The sequence below is a fragment of the Impatiens glandulifera genome, chromosome 5, assembly GCF_907164915.1.
Source record: "Impatiens glandulifera chromosome 5, dImpGla2.1, whole genome shotgun sequence".
In the NCBI taxonomy this organism is placed as follows: domain Eukaryota; kingdom Viridiplantae; phylum Streptophyta; class Magnoliopsida; order Ericales; family Balsaminaceae; genus Impatiens; species Impatiens glandulifera.
Genome location: NC_061866.1, coordinates 50,576,542 through 50,594,153, shown reverse-complemented (window position 1 = coordinate 50,594,153; position 17,612 = coordinate 50,576,542). Strand labels below are relative to the sequence as shown.

At 28.3% G+C, this 17,612-nt stretch overlaps 3 protein-coding genes across 5 annotated transcripts; 2 read left to right on the top strand and 1 right to left on the bottom strand.

Moving 5' to 3' along the window:
• Positions 1 to 1,514: 1,514 nt before the first annotated feature.
• On the top strand, positions 1,515 to 9,017 carry LOC124938528 (E3 ubiquitin-protein ligase SP1). Of its 3 annotated transcripts, XM_047478981.1 has the most exons (12): positions 1,518 to 1,833; positions 1,945 to 1,997; positions 2,810 to 2,934; positions 3,025 to 3,120; positions 3,334 to 3,471; positions 3,608 to 3,673; positions 4,870 to 4,982; positions 5,067 to 5,177; positions 6,622 to 6,665; positions 6,763 to 6,871; positions 7,191 to 7,324; positions 8,675 to 9,017. In XM_047478981.1, exons 1-11 carry the CDS (start codon positions 1,757 to 1,759, stop codon positions 7,291 to 7,293), a joined length of 1,035 nt encoding a protein of 344 aa, XP_047334937.1. In that variant the 5' UTR covers positions 1,518 to 1,756; the 3' UTR covers positions 7,294 to 7,324; positions 8,675 to 9,017. The 3 variants fall into 3 exon arrangements, 2 of the variants coding, with proteins under 2 accessions (XP_047334936.1, XP_047334937.1); XR_007099407.1 differs by lacking the exon at positions 8,675 to 9,017 and adding an exon at positions 7,531 to 7,572 and having other exon boundaries at positions 1,515 to 1,833; positions 2,810 to 3,120; positions 7,191 to 7,397; XM_047478980.1 differs by having other exon boundaries at positions 1,515 to 1,833; positions 2,810 to 3,120.
• On the bottom strand, positions 7,589 to 8,867 carry LOC124938529 (auxin-binding protein T85-like). The gene is made up of 5 exons (XM_047478982.1): positions 8,726 to 8,867; positions 8,501 to 8,613; positions 8,216 to 8,422; positions 8,077 to 8,144; positions 7,589 to 7,986 (listed from the first exon to the last, which is right to left on the bottom strand). The coding sequence occupies exons 1-5, from the start codon at positions 8,805 to 8,807 to the stop codon at positions 7,860 to 7,862; spliced, it is 597 nt and encodes a 198-aa protein (XP_047334938.1). The 5' UTR covers positions 8,808 to 8,867; the 3' UTR covers positions 7,589 to 7,859.
• Positions 9,018 to 14,896: 5,879 nt separating the features above from the next.
• LOC124938813 (rho GTPase-activating protein 2-like) lies at positions 14,897 to 16,566 on the top strand. Its single transcript, XM_047479329.1, has 3 exons — positions 14,897 to 15,330; positions 15,406 to 15,526; positions 15,595 to 16,566. Exons 1-3 carry the CDS (start codon positions 14,969 to 14,971, stop codon positions 16,345 to 16,347), a joined length of 1,236 nt encoding a protein of 411 aa, XP_047335285.1. The 5' UTR covers positions 14,897 to 14,968; the 3' UTR covers positions 16,348 to 16,566.
• Positions 16,567 to 17,612: the final 1,046 nt, after the last annotated feature.

The window sequence follows — 17,612 nt, the reverse complement described above, 5'->3', positions numbered from 1 at the left end:
TTTCAAAGTGTTTATCCTTTGAAAAACTGGGAGAGGTCTTTGGGTTAGGGCTGTCTTTGACAGTGTCTTCTCTTCCCTTTAGTGGCCTATTTCTTGGGAGGGGTTTCTTATGTGTTCTCTAATGGCCTTGAATTTTCTTTAGCTTTCTTTCTTGTGAAGGATTGCTGTTTGTTTTGGCACATTTGGTGTGCCTTATTCTTCTTTGTTGTAGGTAGGTGATTAGAAGAGGGATGATGATCATATGGTTAAATTTAATCCGTTTTATTCAATCTAATTAAATCCAAATTATTGTAATACAATTTGTAATATTGATTAATAATTTTATCCTATCTAATTAAATTATAATTTAATCAATTTAGAATATTAATTAATATGGATTGAATTTGAATTACGTATTGTTTGAATATTTTTTTTATCTAACTGTTTAATAAATTTATTTATTTTATTTTGTTAATTCACGTTTAATATATATATATATTATAAATCATCTACCTATAAAATAAAAATTAAATTATTTTATAGTTTTCAAGAAAAGAAATTAATTGTCTAAATAATGCTAAAAAAAAAGAAGTAAAAAAATGACTGCCTAAATAATATGTAAAAATTAATAATATAATGGGAAACAAATAAAATATGAAAATTATATCTTATTTGAATATTTGATTAATCAATCAAATACTAATTCAATTAAATCGAAATTCAATTAAATCCAAAATATAAGAATTAGTATTTAGGATATCAGAATTAGTATTTCAGATGAGATTGGATTTATAATCAATTTAAAAATTTATATATGAATATAAATGATATTTGGTTTAATACATATAATTAAAAATACAATTTTTTCATTTTCTATAATAAATTAGAAGTGAACAAATAAATTAATAGATATTTTTTTTCTTTTGATTAAATTGACATAAATGAATATTATGTGGTTAGATTTTTTACAAATCAACATAAAACAATTGATTATTCATTTTCATAGTAATAAAATGTAAAGAAATATATTGATAGAAAATTTAAAAAAGAGAATGAAAAGACATAATTTAATTGACTAAAAAATTAAAAAAAATTCGCTCCATTTTCACTTTTTCATTCTCTAGACAAAAACATAAAAATATAAAACTATTTAAAGCTAACTCATTTAAAGAAAATATGAAAAGTTTATATAAACTTATATAATATTAACATTTATAATATTAAAAACTAGTGTCTATTATTCTACTAATTTTTATATATATATATATATATATATATATATATATATATATATATATATATATATATATATATATATATATATATATATATATATATTAGGGTGACTTATTCAAAATAAAAGGAAAAATAAATCTATATTCTTATATTTTTTCCTAAATTAAGGCCTTACTTAAATTTATTGTTTTTGTTAATATATATAATTAACGTGATAACATAATTTATTTTGATAAAAAAATTAAATAAAGTTTTTATTTTGTAAACAAAATATCTTCTTCTTCGTCTTCTTCGTATCTCTCGTTAATGTTCTTCCTTCCGTTTTGAGTTCTCTGTGTGACCGCTTTAATTTCTCTCCACGGCAAGTTTTTCGATTTCTCTGCATACTTCGTCTCTAATCTATATTATCACTCTACCGTAACCGATCTTCACTCACCTTCCCGTTTCTCCTCCATTATTTCCGTTCGCGATTTTGCTGTTGCCGTCGTTCGTAAAATACGCAGTGAAGCAGGAGAGTTAGGGTTTACCTAAGACGTCAAAGATGGTTGTTCCTTGGGGTGGTCTTAGTTGCTGTTTGAGTGCTGCTGCTCTCTATCTTCTAGGTAGAAGCAGTGGAAGGTTTGCCTCTTCTATCAATTTGAAAATTATAATACTCAGTTCCTGAATGTTGTTGCGTCAATTAACTTTATTGATTTCTTGTTTTTCTTATTCTTTTGGATTATAACATAGGGACGCAGATATCCTCAGATCTGTCACCCGAGTTAATCAATTGAAGGATTTGGGTGAGTTGGATGTTTTAATGCTGTAAATTTTCGTTTTTGTTGGAACTGTTAGTAAATGGTGTTGGGATCAAGAGTTTTTTTTTTTTCACTAAACAAGCTGACAGAAGCTTATTGCTCTTGGTAAACTAGTTGCCAGTATCTGGATCTTTGAAAAAAATGTGTTCTCTTCATTACTCTTTTTGCATGTTTATTAGAGAGTTATTTAGTAAAAATACTTTAGGAAAGGCATATACCTAAATTCTTGTCTCTTCAAATAGTACATGTGTTATTTCTCTTGTGTTGAGGCTCACCCACTATGTACTGATTATTGATTACAGATGAACTAGCTACATTGGACATGAGTATATGCAATGTGAAACATATGGGTATTGTAGGAAAAAAGATGAGAGTATTGAAATTAAAATTATGGTCATAATGAAATCTAGTTATAGATGAAATTCCTGATAAAAATCCAAAATGTTCTATTAACTATGTAAACATTGTAAAGAGTTGGGGTATTATCTCCTAAGCCAAGCAATTCCAATCCAAATCTTACATACAATGATAGATTTGTTATTTTTATAGATAAGGAAATCTTAATCTAAAGAAAATCATAATGCAATTGAAATAAATCATGCATGAATATTTGCTCAATTTCAAAAAAATAAGTCTATATCATCATCAGTGACTCTTTTTTCTGGACCTTGCATTCATGTAAATACTTTATTGGCAACATGTTCTTCTCTCATGTTTATTCTGAAGTCCGGACTAACTGCCATGATAGTGATACTGTTGGTGCATATTTGGTGATACTTCCCTTGTATAATTTTCAGCACATTTATTGGATACAGCTGCCAAGGTTTTACCTTTAGTTGTCACAGTATCTGGTAGAGTTGGTTCAGATACCCCAATTACTTGTCAATACAGTGGTTTGAGAGGCGTGATAGTGGAAGAAACAGTAAGTTTCTTTTTCCTCTGGAAATGGTACATTACTTTGGCCTTCTTTCATTTTGGGGGCGTGATACATGGAAATTGTTTAATTTTCCAGGCAGAGCAACACTTTCTTAAGCACAATGATGCAGGTTCGTGGATTCAAGATTCGGCACTTATGTTATCCATGTGTAAGGAGGTCCCTTGGTATCTGGTGAGTCAATTTGATTCTTATTACCTTTTGTCCCCTTTCCTCTTTGTCCACTTTTGGCTTCCCTTCAGTTTAGACCTCCCTGCAGCTTCTGCATTTTGATAGGTATCATCACACATGAAGGTGTTGATGGTGATAAAACTTTGCCTATAATCTGTCTTGATGCTGATGAACTTTTAGATCCAATACCACCAATTTGTTTTCTTCCCATTACAGGATGATGGTACTGGTCGTGCATTCATTGTTGGTGTCCGAGGTGCCTCTGGGTTGGTTCTAACTGTTGGAAGTGAAGTGTTTGAAGAGTCAGGCCGGTCTCTTGTTCGTGGGACACTAGACTATATCCAAGGTCTTAAGGTTTGTACTAACATGGTGTTTGTTGTTTAAGCGTGAGTTTGGCCTCTCTCATTAAAAAAGCGTACAAATTAGAGTGTATACCAAGCTGATATAAATGTTGATTGTGTTTGTTGTCCTTATGCTTATTCTATTCAAGATGCTCGGAGTAAAGAGAATTGAACGGGTTCTTCCAACTGGTACTGCCTTGACAGTTGTTGGTGAGGTCAGTCAAAGGAAGCGTATGAAGTTCTTTGTTTTACTATCTTGAATTTTTTTGTTAGCATCTCTCCACATCACATTTGATGTCTACCTAGATATGAGACAATCCTTCTAGATAATGTTCTGGGTAAGATATTTGTCTGTCAATATATTTTCCCTTCCTTATTTACACTATCCAAGGTTCTAAGGTTTAACACAAGATTTACTCTGCCCAAAGATGAGCTAATGTTTACCTGTAAGGGAAATAATGTAGCCCTTATTTCCGGAATTATGCAAGTATCACAAGTAATTCCTCAATATAGGTAGTTTGTTATACTACATTCCAACAAAATAATTATAATGATGTACCTACAAGCTTTCCATTTTTTTAAAAATAAAGTTTGTATTAACAAAGTAGTCGCAAATGTGACATCTAATAAATACAAACAATGTCCGTACCAAGTCTTGAACACATGATTTGGACTTGTCATTGAATACCTTATCCACCATGCCACAATGAATTGGTAGCTTTTCAAATTACTCTTCATCGATTAATGTTAGAACAAAATTATAAGTTGCTAATCAAGTATATTATGGAATAAGTTAATCTTGACCATTTCTGTTCTGTTATTTTTTTACATTCTTTTTTAGGGTTTTTACTCCTTTGATATCCACGTTTCTCAGTTTGTTCTCCATTATAAACTCATCACATAGCTACATGACATCATTTCTTAAGAAAGAGCACTACTTGATAAACTTTAAAGGTGTACCATTTGTGTGATATATTTTCCATGTTTTTGTCACCTCTTCATATTTCAATATATAGATTTATTCTTCATGGAAATTGAGTTGCTCTTTGTTGTAAATTAGGAATCTTTTTACAATAACTTGATCAAAAAGTACAATGTTCCGTGATACAAAGAGGCTTCCATGTGCTCTTTTTCCACAGAAATACTACATGTCATAAATATATATATATATATATATATATATATATTTGTAAAAAGAAATTAGAACATGACAGTGGAATATAAATTTCATATGAACTGAGAGATGACGTCATATAATAAAAACAAATGCATCTGAAGATGTTTTTTAATGGCCTCTCTTTGCAACTCCAAATGCAACAACTACCTTATGCATGTCATTATACCTTGGAAATCACTTAACAGCTGGTCCGTATGTTATACCTTCTATAACACATGTTCTATTAATCTCCAGGCTGTCAAAGATGATGTAGGTACAGTACGAATTCAGCGACCTCAAAAGGGACCATTCTATGCAACTCATAAAACTGTTGACCAGCTTATTGCTAATCTTGGTAAATGGGCAAGGTTGTTAATTTATATGCCTTAAAGTGATATCAGTACTTGAAGACACTTTTGTATTGTTCTTTTTAATGATTATTTCTTGTACAGGTGGTATAGGTATGCTTCAGTGGGATTTACAATATTTGGATTATATTTGCTCACAAAGCATGCGGTTCAATATATTATGGAAAGAAGGCGTCACTGGGAGTTGAGAAAGAGGTATATTTGTATTGCAATTTTCTTTCCAATATCAATGTATTGCATTTTTCTTTCCAATATCAAACAAGCTCTTGGTGGTGTAGAAACCAACAAGTTGCATAAATACAGTTAAACATAAGTTATACTAAGACTATTACTTAATCGCACCTTTGTTGAGCTTGATAAGGACTCAATCAGTTTCAACATTTATTGACAAGCCTGTTTTATGGAATTTGTGAGAAATAAAAAGAATGTATGAATTTAAATTGGGCAAGCTAGGCTACTAAACTCACTCGAATATCTGATTAAATGGCTCATTATTAGTAAAAATATTTAACATTATGCTTTGTAAAATATATGCGAAAATATGACTCTTTAGTACTATATTATAAAGTTTTATTTTCTAGGAAAGATGTTAATTCGTTATGGTTCTTGATGAAAGAGACGAAGATAAGATCGTAATCGACTCAAGAACTAGATGAGATATTTTTGAAGTTTAGGTCATTAGGTGAGACAAGAGAGGCGTAACCAAACTGTTCTTATCATATTATTCCATATCTCATATTGATTGGAATACAAGCGCGAGAATCAGGCTCTGATACCAGTGTTATGGTTCTTGATGTATGATATTGAAACAAGAATATCGGAAGAGGGAGATGAGACACTTTAGAGACCTGAGGAGAGAGAAAGACCTCTACTGTTATTCATCATATTATTCATTCATTCATATCTCATTTATTACACTGTCTTATATTTATACTACTATTCTAACCAATTAACTAAACCACTAACCAACATCCTAACTAACATATTAACTACAATACTAACTAATATACTAACTATCTAACTACATACACGGGGCATAATTCTACTTGAGGTTGAGCCAACAGTTTGAGTTTAAACTAGTATATAAATGGATTCCACCTTAACATGTACGAATACCAACGTATTTTTCTCAGTTTAAATTTATGAGCAGCCTACTTCTGGCTTCATCTCTCGCTAGATGTATATAATTGGAGTACATCTTCATTCATGCTTGGTATTCGTCTTAGTGTAGCTTCTCATATACTGAGTTAATAGTTATGTAATGTGATTTATTTAACAGTACTAATAGATGGCTAGGTAAATAATGAGTTTAATAGTGTTTTGATTTAGACTGTTAATAGGAATATCAATTCTTCTTTATTTGCCAGGCTAGACTGTTTTAAAATATTCGAGTTTTCAATTGCTAGGCTAGACTGTTGTATAGAGCCCATCTTCTGATCTTCCATTCCTCATCCTGCCATAAAATATTTTATCTTTGTTGTAGAATAGTGGATTTAGGTGTAATAGATATTCTTTGACTTGTGAGAATATATTATAGATGGTGAGTGAGGAAGTTACCTGTTGTTAAAAGGGTCTAATGCTCATTATCTGTGATTGAATTTTCACCAGAAGTGGAGATAACTATTCTTCTGTCATGCAGGGTTTTAGATGCTGCTGCGAAAAGATCGGGTGAAGATAATACAGGCACTTCCTTATGTTCTTCACCTTTTTTATTAGTAAATATACTTGGTTGGTACCAAACTTTGGTTGATTTTGACATCCTCTGGTCCTATTTTTGCAGGACCGGATGGGATTAATGAAGATGGGTCAGATTTCATGAGAAAGGACAAATTGACGCCAGATCTCTGTGTAGTATGCTTAGAACATGAATATAATTCTGTTTTTGTGCCGTAAGTATTCAATTATTCTTTTTCATCTTTGTCCATAGAATATTCACAACACTTAGTTTAGCTTATAAAGGATACATAATGCTCAGATGATGGAAGACTTATTTGATTTGTTATGCATAAGTTGACAGTTTTAAATGATCTTTATAAAATTGAGGTTCTTATTTGAGATGATTTTATTTACTAAAAGAATGTTCATAAAAACTTTATCTTTGACAACATTTTCTATTCCTTATTGCAAAACCGTTTGAGAAAATACGAAGTCATTGACTTAACATATTCAGTCCTTTTTGATAGTAGCTAATTGGATTGTGGTTTTCAGGTGCGGGCACATGTGCTGTTGTGTGTCATGCTCTACACACTTGACGACCTGCCCACTCTGTCGGAGACGGATTGATCAAACAGTGAGGGCCTTCCGCCATTGAATTCAATCTCCACAACCTTATGTGAGATCGAGTAAGGGAACTATTCAACTTGAGACATTATTTTATTTTATTTTGCATATTCTGAATTTGAGAAAATGAGTGATCCTTAAACACTCTCCCTCAAACTGAAGCAAAGATGCCTAACTTCTCACATATACCCTTACTTTTCTTCTTGGTATAGCCTTCCTAAACACATAAGCAAGTTCTTTTCTAGTACAAACATGTCTTGTGGAGATATGTGGAATAATTTTTTTTATATCATTGATATGGTAAACAGGACACCAATATAAATAAATACAAATAAAAGTTAAAAATAATATTGATAAACCAGCTAACATATGGTAGGTAGGTATACCACATGAATTATTAACTAATCTGTCCTATTAAATCTTCCCATTATTATGAAACTAAAAATGCATACAAATTACAATAAGATGCGTCTAAAAGACCAACATATCTAATATCACCCACTATTCTAGTATAGGGACTTTCCTTAATTTTCCTCTCATCTATCTCCTTATGAGTTTCAAATATATGGTGGGACCAGGTTGAAGAGATAAGGTAAGTTAGAGGTCATCATTATGATCATGATGATCCTTAGAGGTGTTTGGTTGGACAAAACCTTCATCCCAAAAGATGGGAAACTTGAGTTTAGCTTCCGTGTGAGGCATGAACCAGTCATCATAGATGAACCTGCATAGGAGACGCAGAGATGGATCATCATCAACATTAATTAAAATAACTTCTTTTATTAACCGTTTTTATCAAGATGAAGTAACTTACACTTTGACAGGAGGCCTGGATATAATTGCCAGAAACTGTAGATCTTCATGTTCATGTGTATTCCATAACTGCAGTACAACAAGGAATATATTGATATTGTAATAATTCATTCATGAATGAATTAGTTTAGGTGGGGTACCTGGTGAGGATGATTAACGGGTACAATAAAGGTGGAATTTTGGAAGACTGGAATCTGATGAGGGTTTCCAGGAAAGTGAGAGGGGTGTGAATTGGAAGCAAGAAACAAAGTTGCTGTCCCTTTTAAGATTATGAATACTTCTTCGCATGAGTGCCTGTGGATCGGAGTATGGGACCCTGGGGCAAACGTTTCAAGCCACACCTCAACCTAACCAGCCAGCCAGTTAGACAAATGATTAATAATAATAATTGAATAAAAACTAATATGTTTGGAAGATGGGAAAACCTCTTTCATTCCATGGGCAAATGAACCAGCAAGAGTAATATGGGAATAACCAGCTATTCCATGGCTATTCTGAGGAATCTCACTGATGTTCCTAAATTGTATTGCTGTTGATCCTGCATGCATGCATATGCATTTAGTTTTGATTTAAAGATGATATATGTTAATGATATGCAGGGTAATTAAGTAGGGTATGGTAGCTGATGATGAGAATTAAGAGGTACTCACCGGTGTTATTAATGGAGGAGGAAGAGGAGGAACTTAAGAAGAAGATGATATGCAGAAGAAGAGACTTGAAAAGGTTCATCATTTATTATTATTGTTCTTCCACTTTATAATTCCTTCATTTCTCATCTTGATTCATATATATATATATAGAGATTCTGTGATTTTGGAATTCCTTGTAAAACCAAGTCAAGTCTAACTTGAAAACATTCTCTTACCCTAGGACCTGTTTGTTTACATGAATTGTATAGATTTAACATCTCAGTCATCAATTTATATTTTGATTTTTCTATGAGATCACCAATTAATTAATAAATATAATATTTGAATCCATTCCCATCAAGGACAGGCCTGCTAAGGTAAATATGAAGGTGAAATGAATGACTTGACATTGATATCAACTCAAGTAAAGGCTAGATCAGACTCATTTATGAGGTCTAGAAAAAATTAAACCAATGGGTCCACCTATTTGTTTGTTATTTGAGATATTTTTGATTTTGTTTAACCATGGAATTAAAATTGGGTGTTTAATTTTAATTTTTATGATTAGTAGACCATTGAAATTATAATTGAATGAAATTTAAAATAATGTGATTTTATAATTTTTTATTTTTTTAGTTCAAAATTGTAATTCTAATATATATTTTTTTTTTGTTTTATTACCAATTTTAAAATTAAAAATTATATAAAAATGCTTATTTACATCAATTTTTGAATAGACATTCATTTGATTATAAATCACTTATTGGACTTCAAACATGATTTTAATTCTTTATACAAATACAATCATGTTGGTCAAATAAGAAGGCATTTCAATTTCTCTCTCTTAATAAATATTTTTTTGTTTGACTCAATTTATTGGATATGATTAACAAATTTCAAATTAATTAATAAAGTTTTTTCTTATAAAAAAATTAATTTTTTATTTTCATTTGCGATTAAGATTTTATTTTATCGTTTGTCACATCTTTTTATCTTAAATTTAAATAATATTTTGGATACATTTAACACCCAAAAATTAAGTCAATAAAGATATAAAAATACATAAATATATGAAAATACATTTGATATTTATGAATAATATTAGATATATTTGAGAAGAATAAGCTTGAGTATTTATTAATAACTAAATAAAATTATATTAATATATATGTGAAATTATAAATTATATATTGTTTAAATTGTAATTAATAAATAATTTTTAAAATAATTCACAAATAATTTATTTTAAATTTTATGTCTAAATATATATTTTAAAATTTTAAAAATATATAAATAAATATATTTAAATTTATTACATAATTAATTATTTAATTAAAATATAAATATATAATAATAAAAAATTAAAAATTGATAATTTTATGGACTGAAATAAGTTTATCAATCATTATTTGAGAATTTAACCAGCTAAATCAAATTAATACTACAATAAATGATTTTTATTTTTACACGTTATAAGAGTTGACTTGAAAAAAAAATTGAGATAGACGGAAAAAAATTAATAATATATAACTGAAATCACACTTTTCATTATGCAATAAATGTAACTATTATTATTTGTAAAACGTTTTATTTATTTGATTTTTTTACTGTTCATCTATTAAAGTGATTTTCTAAAATATTCGATTTTTTTTAATAGTTCACGTCTCATTTGATTTTTTTTTCTTTATTTATTAATTTGTTTTTAATGTATGAAAAAAATATTAAAAATTTAGTATATTATTTTAACTTATTTTAAGTGGGATATATATTGGACTGCTCTACTTTTCACTATGATTATAATTTTGTAATTTTATCACAGTTAAACCCTTCATTTGTAATATTGTAATATTTTAATAACACAACTATACGAGTGGAGTTTGAACTTTTATTTTTTATTTTTTATACAATCTAAGACTAAAGTTATAGTTATAATTATAAATTGTAATAATTATATACATGCATTACAAAATGGACAGTGCACAGTTTGAACCAAATTTTATATTTAGACTTTTCAATGAATATATGTTTTCGGTCAATATGAATATGCTTTGAATTACACTTGGGCCATGTTTGTTATGCAGTAATAAAAGTAATAAAATGTAGATACAGGATTATAATACTAATAGTAAATTTAGTTAGTTGTTTGGTTTATTATTTTGTATAAACGGTATATTTAAAAGTGATATAATTTATACTTTAAACTAGGTACTATCTTGTACCTAGTAAAACCAGTTATAAGCATATAAAAAAATATATTTACATATTTACCCTTAAATTTGATTACGTATTTTTTTTCTTTAAAAGTCATATTTTCATATTTATCTTTCTATTTTAATTATTTTTTCCTTGAACATCCATATAATATATGTTATCTTAATTATAATTTTGGTAATTATATTTGTCTAAATTTATATAATTATTTTATTAATTATGTGAGCAGTGTGTAAGTAGTTTGGTTTTGAATTATTTTCTTTAACAACTAGTATATTTTTAAATGAGGTAAAAAAAATTACTTATTACTAAAATCATAATTTAATACGTGATAAGAAACTTGTTTTTTAAATTAAATAAAAGAGTATAAGATTTTCCAATAAATATAAAAATACAAAAACTGAAAGTGAGAATCAAAGTCTTATTATTTAACATGAACAAAAATTTTCTTTTGTTAACAACATTTTATAACATAACACAAAATGTGTTTACAAATCACAAGTAATAATAAAAAAACACATGAATGAAGAGAAATAATAAAAAAAATTAAAATTAAGTAAATATTAATTTAACAATTAAATTAAATTTATATAAATATAAAAGGCAAAATCGTCTTTTACATTTTATACAACATTTTTATACTACTTACCAAACACAAATTCATTAAATCTATACAATTTATAACTCTTTTATACTTTCAACCAAATACAAATAAAATATATAACTTATACATCTTAATACCCCTTTACAACTTATACCTCTTACAATTAATACCCATATAACTAATACGGTATAACAAACGCTACCTTGAAGTATTAAAATAATAATAACTTCCACTTATTAAATTCCTTTGAATCTTGGTCTCTAAGTAATTTGATGTAATGGTTGAATTATATTTTTTATAATTCATATATTAATATACAAGTTCACTAATATTTATTTTTTCATCATTCAATTTATGGGATAAAATACTAAAATAATTTATTTTATGTTTACAAAAGTTAAATTTTAAATATATAAAATTTAAAACATGAACCAATTAAAACTCAAATAACATATAAACAAGATTTATTCCAAAAAAATAATTATAAATCCTAAATAACCCATTATTACATCAAACAAACCGTAAATAAAATGATATGTTATTCCCTCTTTTAGCTTTTTAGCTTAGTAGCAAAAAAAAAAAGACGGATATTTTCACCTTAAGGTTCTGGATTTGAGAAAAGAGATGATGAATATTCTCACCTTAAATAAAATGATATGTTAACTTATTCATTCTTTTAGCCTAGTAGCCAAAAAAAAGACAGAAATTTTCACCTTAAGGTTTTGGATTTGAGAAAAGAGATGAATATTCTCACCTTAAGGTCTTGAATTCGAGCTCGTTAGGCGACGAGTTATACGTTTGTTTAAGTGTGTTTGCGGTCTATATATTTAATTCGTTATCATATTTTTTTTAAATAATATATTGCAAAGTCAAATGCAAACTCCAACCACCTGAATGGAAAATACCAAACCCACCTTGACAAAATTATATAACAATATAAAAATTGAAAAATGTTGGGGAAATGATATCAAATGTTGCATTAAAATAAAAAAACAATCTAAAATATATAATTTATTGTGTCTGTCTTTAATCCTAGTTACGTTAACCTTATAATTTTCAAAATATAAACATATTCTCATGAGGACTTTGACAAATTCCGAAATTGAAATTCAAACTTTGGGTGCTGAAAATTTGTATTCCCTAAAAATCATAAAGAATTGAGGATACAAAAATAGCATCTTTTTCTTCCTATCAAAAGATAATCCAATTCCAACCTTTAACAACTATTAAATATATACTAATAACGAGTTTAATTGAAGATTGCAATCCTCTGGAATATAAACTAGAAGAACATGATTAAAGAGAAAGAATGGAAAGCTAAAACTAAACACTTATAAAAACTGTATTAAACGATTTGAAAGATTTTTTCGTTTCAAGATTTTTTCTAACAAAAATCACACCATCTTATAATAAATTATCGATCTGATAAATCTAAAAAACAATTAACTTTTTTACGGACTTTATTGCCTTTTCAAAACGAATCTCATAAATATAAAACAAAAGAAATATTTAGTTTAATTTTAAAATTTTATTAATTTTACTATTTAAAAAATTAACTAGTTAAATTTTGGATTTTACTAATGTAAAAGTGCTTAATAATTTTTAAGTAAAATTTTATTTTAAATCTGTTCCTTAGTCCTTATACAATTTGTTTTTTCATAAATAAAAATCAATGAAAATAAAGATAATAAATTTTAAAAAAAATACAAAATTTGTAATTTAATATTTATTAAGTAAAAAACAATATAGGTTTCATTCAATTGAATGTAATAATTACTTTCAATAATAAGTTGGTGGCTGAAGGGTAGGCCCTAGTTTTATAGGACCACCCCATTATGTATTCCCATCCCAACGGTCCTCTCTTGTTTGAATCCAGTTTTTCCTTTCTCCAGATATTTTGTTTTTACCATTTTATCCCTCAATTTCTGCCGTTTGAAATATTAGTGACTGTACTTTCACTAAGTCTTGTTTGGAAGGGATCTCTTTTTAAATTCACCTCTCAAAAATTATTTTGTTAAACAATACTATTTAAACACAAATTTATTTCATTAAATAATACTATCTTTCAAAACTTCAAAAGTACTGTTGCAATTGTTTTTAAATATTAAGATATTTATATAAATTAATTAAACATCTATCTATTATTTTAGAATATGAGAATATCTATTTATTGTAACTATTATCTTCTTAAAATATTGTATTGTTCAATTGACTAATTTATTGTTGAATTAAATATAATCATAATTTAATGAATTTAATTTAATTAAAATTTTCACCAAATTTAAGTAAAATAAAGTTTAAAATAATAAAATTTGTTGAAAGATGACATTTCTAAAGTCTACCTAAATAATTTTATATGTTAAGTGATATTTAATAAATGAAGATTATATTATAAATAGAGTAATCTTTAAAAGTAAAGCACCATTAGAGGAGACACATTACTCTAATTTAAAATTATCTTTATAATAAAGACAGATTAAAAATGTGGTTAAATAATATTCTTTGCTCTAATGTTATTGTAGACAAGATAAAGCAATTATTATAATAAATTAAAATGAACAAAATGACAATAGTATTTGTTTATTTCATTCACAAAGAATAATGACAATGAGTCACATGACTATGGAATGGGTTGTCTGGTTCCTGATTCTTTTTATATAGATACAAATAATATTTATTTTTAATTTATTTATTTTATGTTTTTTATAGTAAGAATTTAATATTACTATGGTAATGAAAAAGGATAACTTTAAAACTAAAATTTATGATTATTTAAGTATTTTTTTTTGTTGGTTAATGAAGATGTCAATATGATCTTATAATCACACTCACTTCAACTTAAAACGCTTTAAGTGTAAATTAAACACACCTCGTCCCGTCCCTTGAACTACCTTAGTGAATTAATTATTCAAATATTTACTTATAAAGCTTGTAACAATGGAATTTTTGGAATTTTGTAATAAAATCTTTGTTTAATGAAAAAATGTTATTTAGATATTTTATAGTTAAATTATTATAATTTTTTATATTTATAAATATATGTCTTTTGAAGATAAAATAAATGTATTTTAGTATTTTAATTTATAAAATGAATAATTTAATTTTTAAAATATTAGCAATGTGATAAAGTGAGAATTTATAAAAATACAAAAAATATTCCAAAAAAACTATCAACTAGCTCATAAAGAAAATTTGATGAATAATTAATTAAGTGCATACTTATACTTATTAGCATGTTCATACAAGGCCTAAATGTAATGAAATAAAAATAAAAAAGAACTGGAGGTTAGTTTGGTCATTTATGTATTAGGGAAAGAAGTTAAGAATTTGAAACGCATGTCCGTTTGAAGATAAGCAAATAAAACAGCTCCCTTCTGCAGCACATTGTAACCCCCCATTTCTTGTCTCTTCATCTTCTTCTCCAAACAACCCTAGAAAGAGAGAGAGAGATGACCGGAGTAGTAATGGTTACAAAGGTTTGCGGCGGCGGAGGAATGGGTTCAATGGGAAAGGGTAACCACCATGCCGGCGGCGGCGGTGGTTCTAGAGTAGTAGACGGCGGAGATCAAGACCAAAACCATCAACAACTTTCAATAGTAGCTTTCCTCATAACTGCTCTTAGGAAATCAATGGTGTCTTGTCGGATAGATCGAACTGACGAAGAAGTAATCTCCACCGTTCGTAGTATGGAAATCGGATGGCCCACCAACGTTCAACACATCACCCATGTCACTTTCGACCGTTTTCAAGGGTTCTTAGGCCTTCCTGTTGAATTCGAAGTTGAAGTCCCCTGTAAAGTCCCAAGCGCAAGGTTTGATTCTTTTTTTGAAAAAAAAAAAAATCAGATCTGTGATTTACCCTGAATCGATTTCGTCCATTTTTACAGTATCAACGTCTTTGGAGTTTCAGCAGAATCGATGCAGTGTTCTTATGATTCAAGAGGAAACAGTGTACCCACTATTCTTTTACTAATGCAGGACAAGCTCTATACTCAAGGAGGATTAAAGGTACAATCTTTTTCTCAAATTAAATAAACAAGATAGAAAATTTAGGGTTTGTTTATGTTTCTTTTTAGGCTGAAGGGATTTTCAGAATTAACCCAGAAAATAGTCAGCAAGAGCAAGTTCGTAGTCAGTTGAACAGAGGAATAGTGCCGGAAAACATTGATGTTCATTGTTTGGCTGGATTAATCAAGGCGTGGTTCAGAGAGCTTCCTTCGGGTGTTCTTGATGGTTTATCTCCTGAACAAGTTCTTCAATGTAACAATGAAGATGATTCAGTCGAACTTGTGAAGCAATTAAAGCCAACTGAATCAGCATTACTTAACTGGTCAATTGATTTAATGGCTGATGTTGTTGAACAAGAGGAATTCAATAAAATGAAACCAAGAAACGTTGCCATGGTTTTTGCTCCAAATATGACTCAGATGTCTGATCCATTGACGGCATTGATGCATGCCGTTCAAGTTATGAACTTGCTCAGGACATTGATTATTAGAACGTTAAGAGACCGTGAAGATGCTGCTAGTAGTAATTACTCTTCTTCTTGTTCTTCTTCCTCGGCTGAGGAAATGGAAATGGAATTGGAAATGGATTGCGAATTGAGAGGACCGCCCTTATCAGAATTCGAAGCAGATGAAGAAGATGAAGTCGAGGTTGAAGAACATTTCTTGAGACAATTTGATGGCAATGTTTTTGAAGATAACAAAGAAGAAGACTTGAAGATCACTTCAATAAGAACGGAAGATGATGATGAGATTGATATGGTGAACAAGATAGAAGAAGAAGAAACTTCTTCTTCTTCTATTACACCATTGATTACTGTCTAAAATTGCAAAGTCTTTTTGCATTTCTAGTAATGTATTTGTGTTTAGCTGATTTCAGAATCTCTTTGTAAAAACTGCTATAGGGTTTTTTAGGAAAAAACACCCTTGTCTTGTGGTTTCTAGTGTCTTACTTGCGATTGTCCAATAAAAGGGTGTCGCTAATTTTGACGGTTTTTGGTTTGTAGTGTGAAATGGGAAGGCCCATTGTTGGATTTGTATCAATTGATTGATGAATCAATCTTTTGTTTTAAACACATTTTCAATAACATAGTTACAAAACCAACCAAATCTATAAAAGAACTTTAAAGAATGTGGGCAAGTGTTTAAAGATCGATGATTAGTGTTAATTTCAATCAATTAATTTTTAAAATGTCGGATTAAAAATGTCATAGGCAATCTAACAAATACAACCCTTTAACCAATTAGATTAAGAACACTTTATATTTTAAATTCAACTACAAATTAGATAAACACAAAACATTTTAATAATATAAGTTCAACTTTTTAACTAACTAATATATATATATATAATGATGCTTAATTTTTAAAGTGTTCGAATTGTAGGGTCGAGAAATAAATATTTGGGTCGGATTGTGGGTTGACCCACTCATAAACTTAAAACGGTTAAAAATAAAATAAAAAATGTTATATGTATACAACCTAATAAGACAATTATAACTCTTTAACCAACTAGGCTAATAACACTTTATATTTTAAATTCAACAACCAACTAAACCAATTAGATGAACGCGGGACATTTTAGCAATATAAGTTCAACTTTTTAACTAACTAATCTATATGCTTAATTTTTTTTAAAGTGTAATTGGAATGTGGTTTGCCAAGGGATAATAGGCCGGCATCAATTGAAAGTGGTTAAAAAAATATAAATCAAATATTTGATTGACAAAAGTGTGAGGTCACGATGTTAAATATTAAAAAATATGAATCAAATATTTGATTGACCACAGTGAAAGTTTAAAGTTACGGGAAGAGAGATTCATTTAGAAAAAATATGTGAAAAGATAAATTATTTTACCAAAGTGAATAAAATGTGGAATGAAAGCGTTGTATTTTATATTTTAATATATTATTCGTGATTTATTAAGAATTTTAAATATTGAATACATTTTATTATTATTGTTTATTAAATTTATTTTATTTATAATTTTATCTATGTACATCGTACGAGAATCTTTTTAGTTGTCATAAAACTTCTTGAAAGAATACTTTACAAAAAAATTTATTTAGAAGGTAAACAATAATCTTGT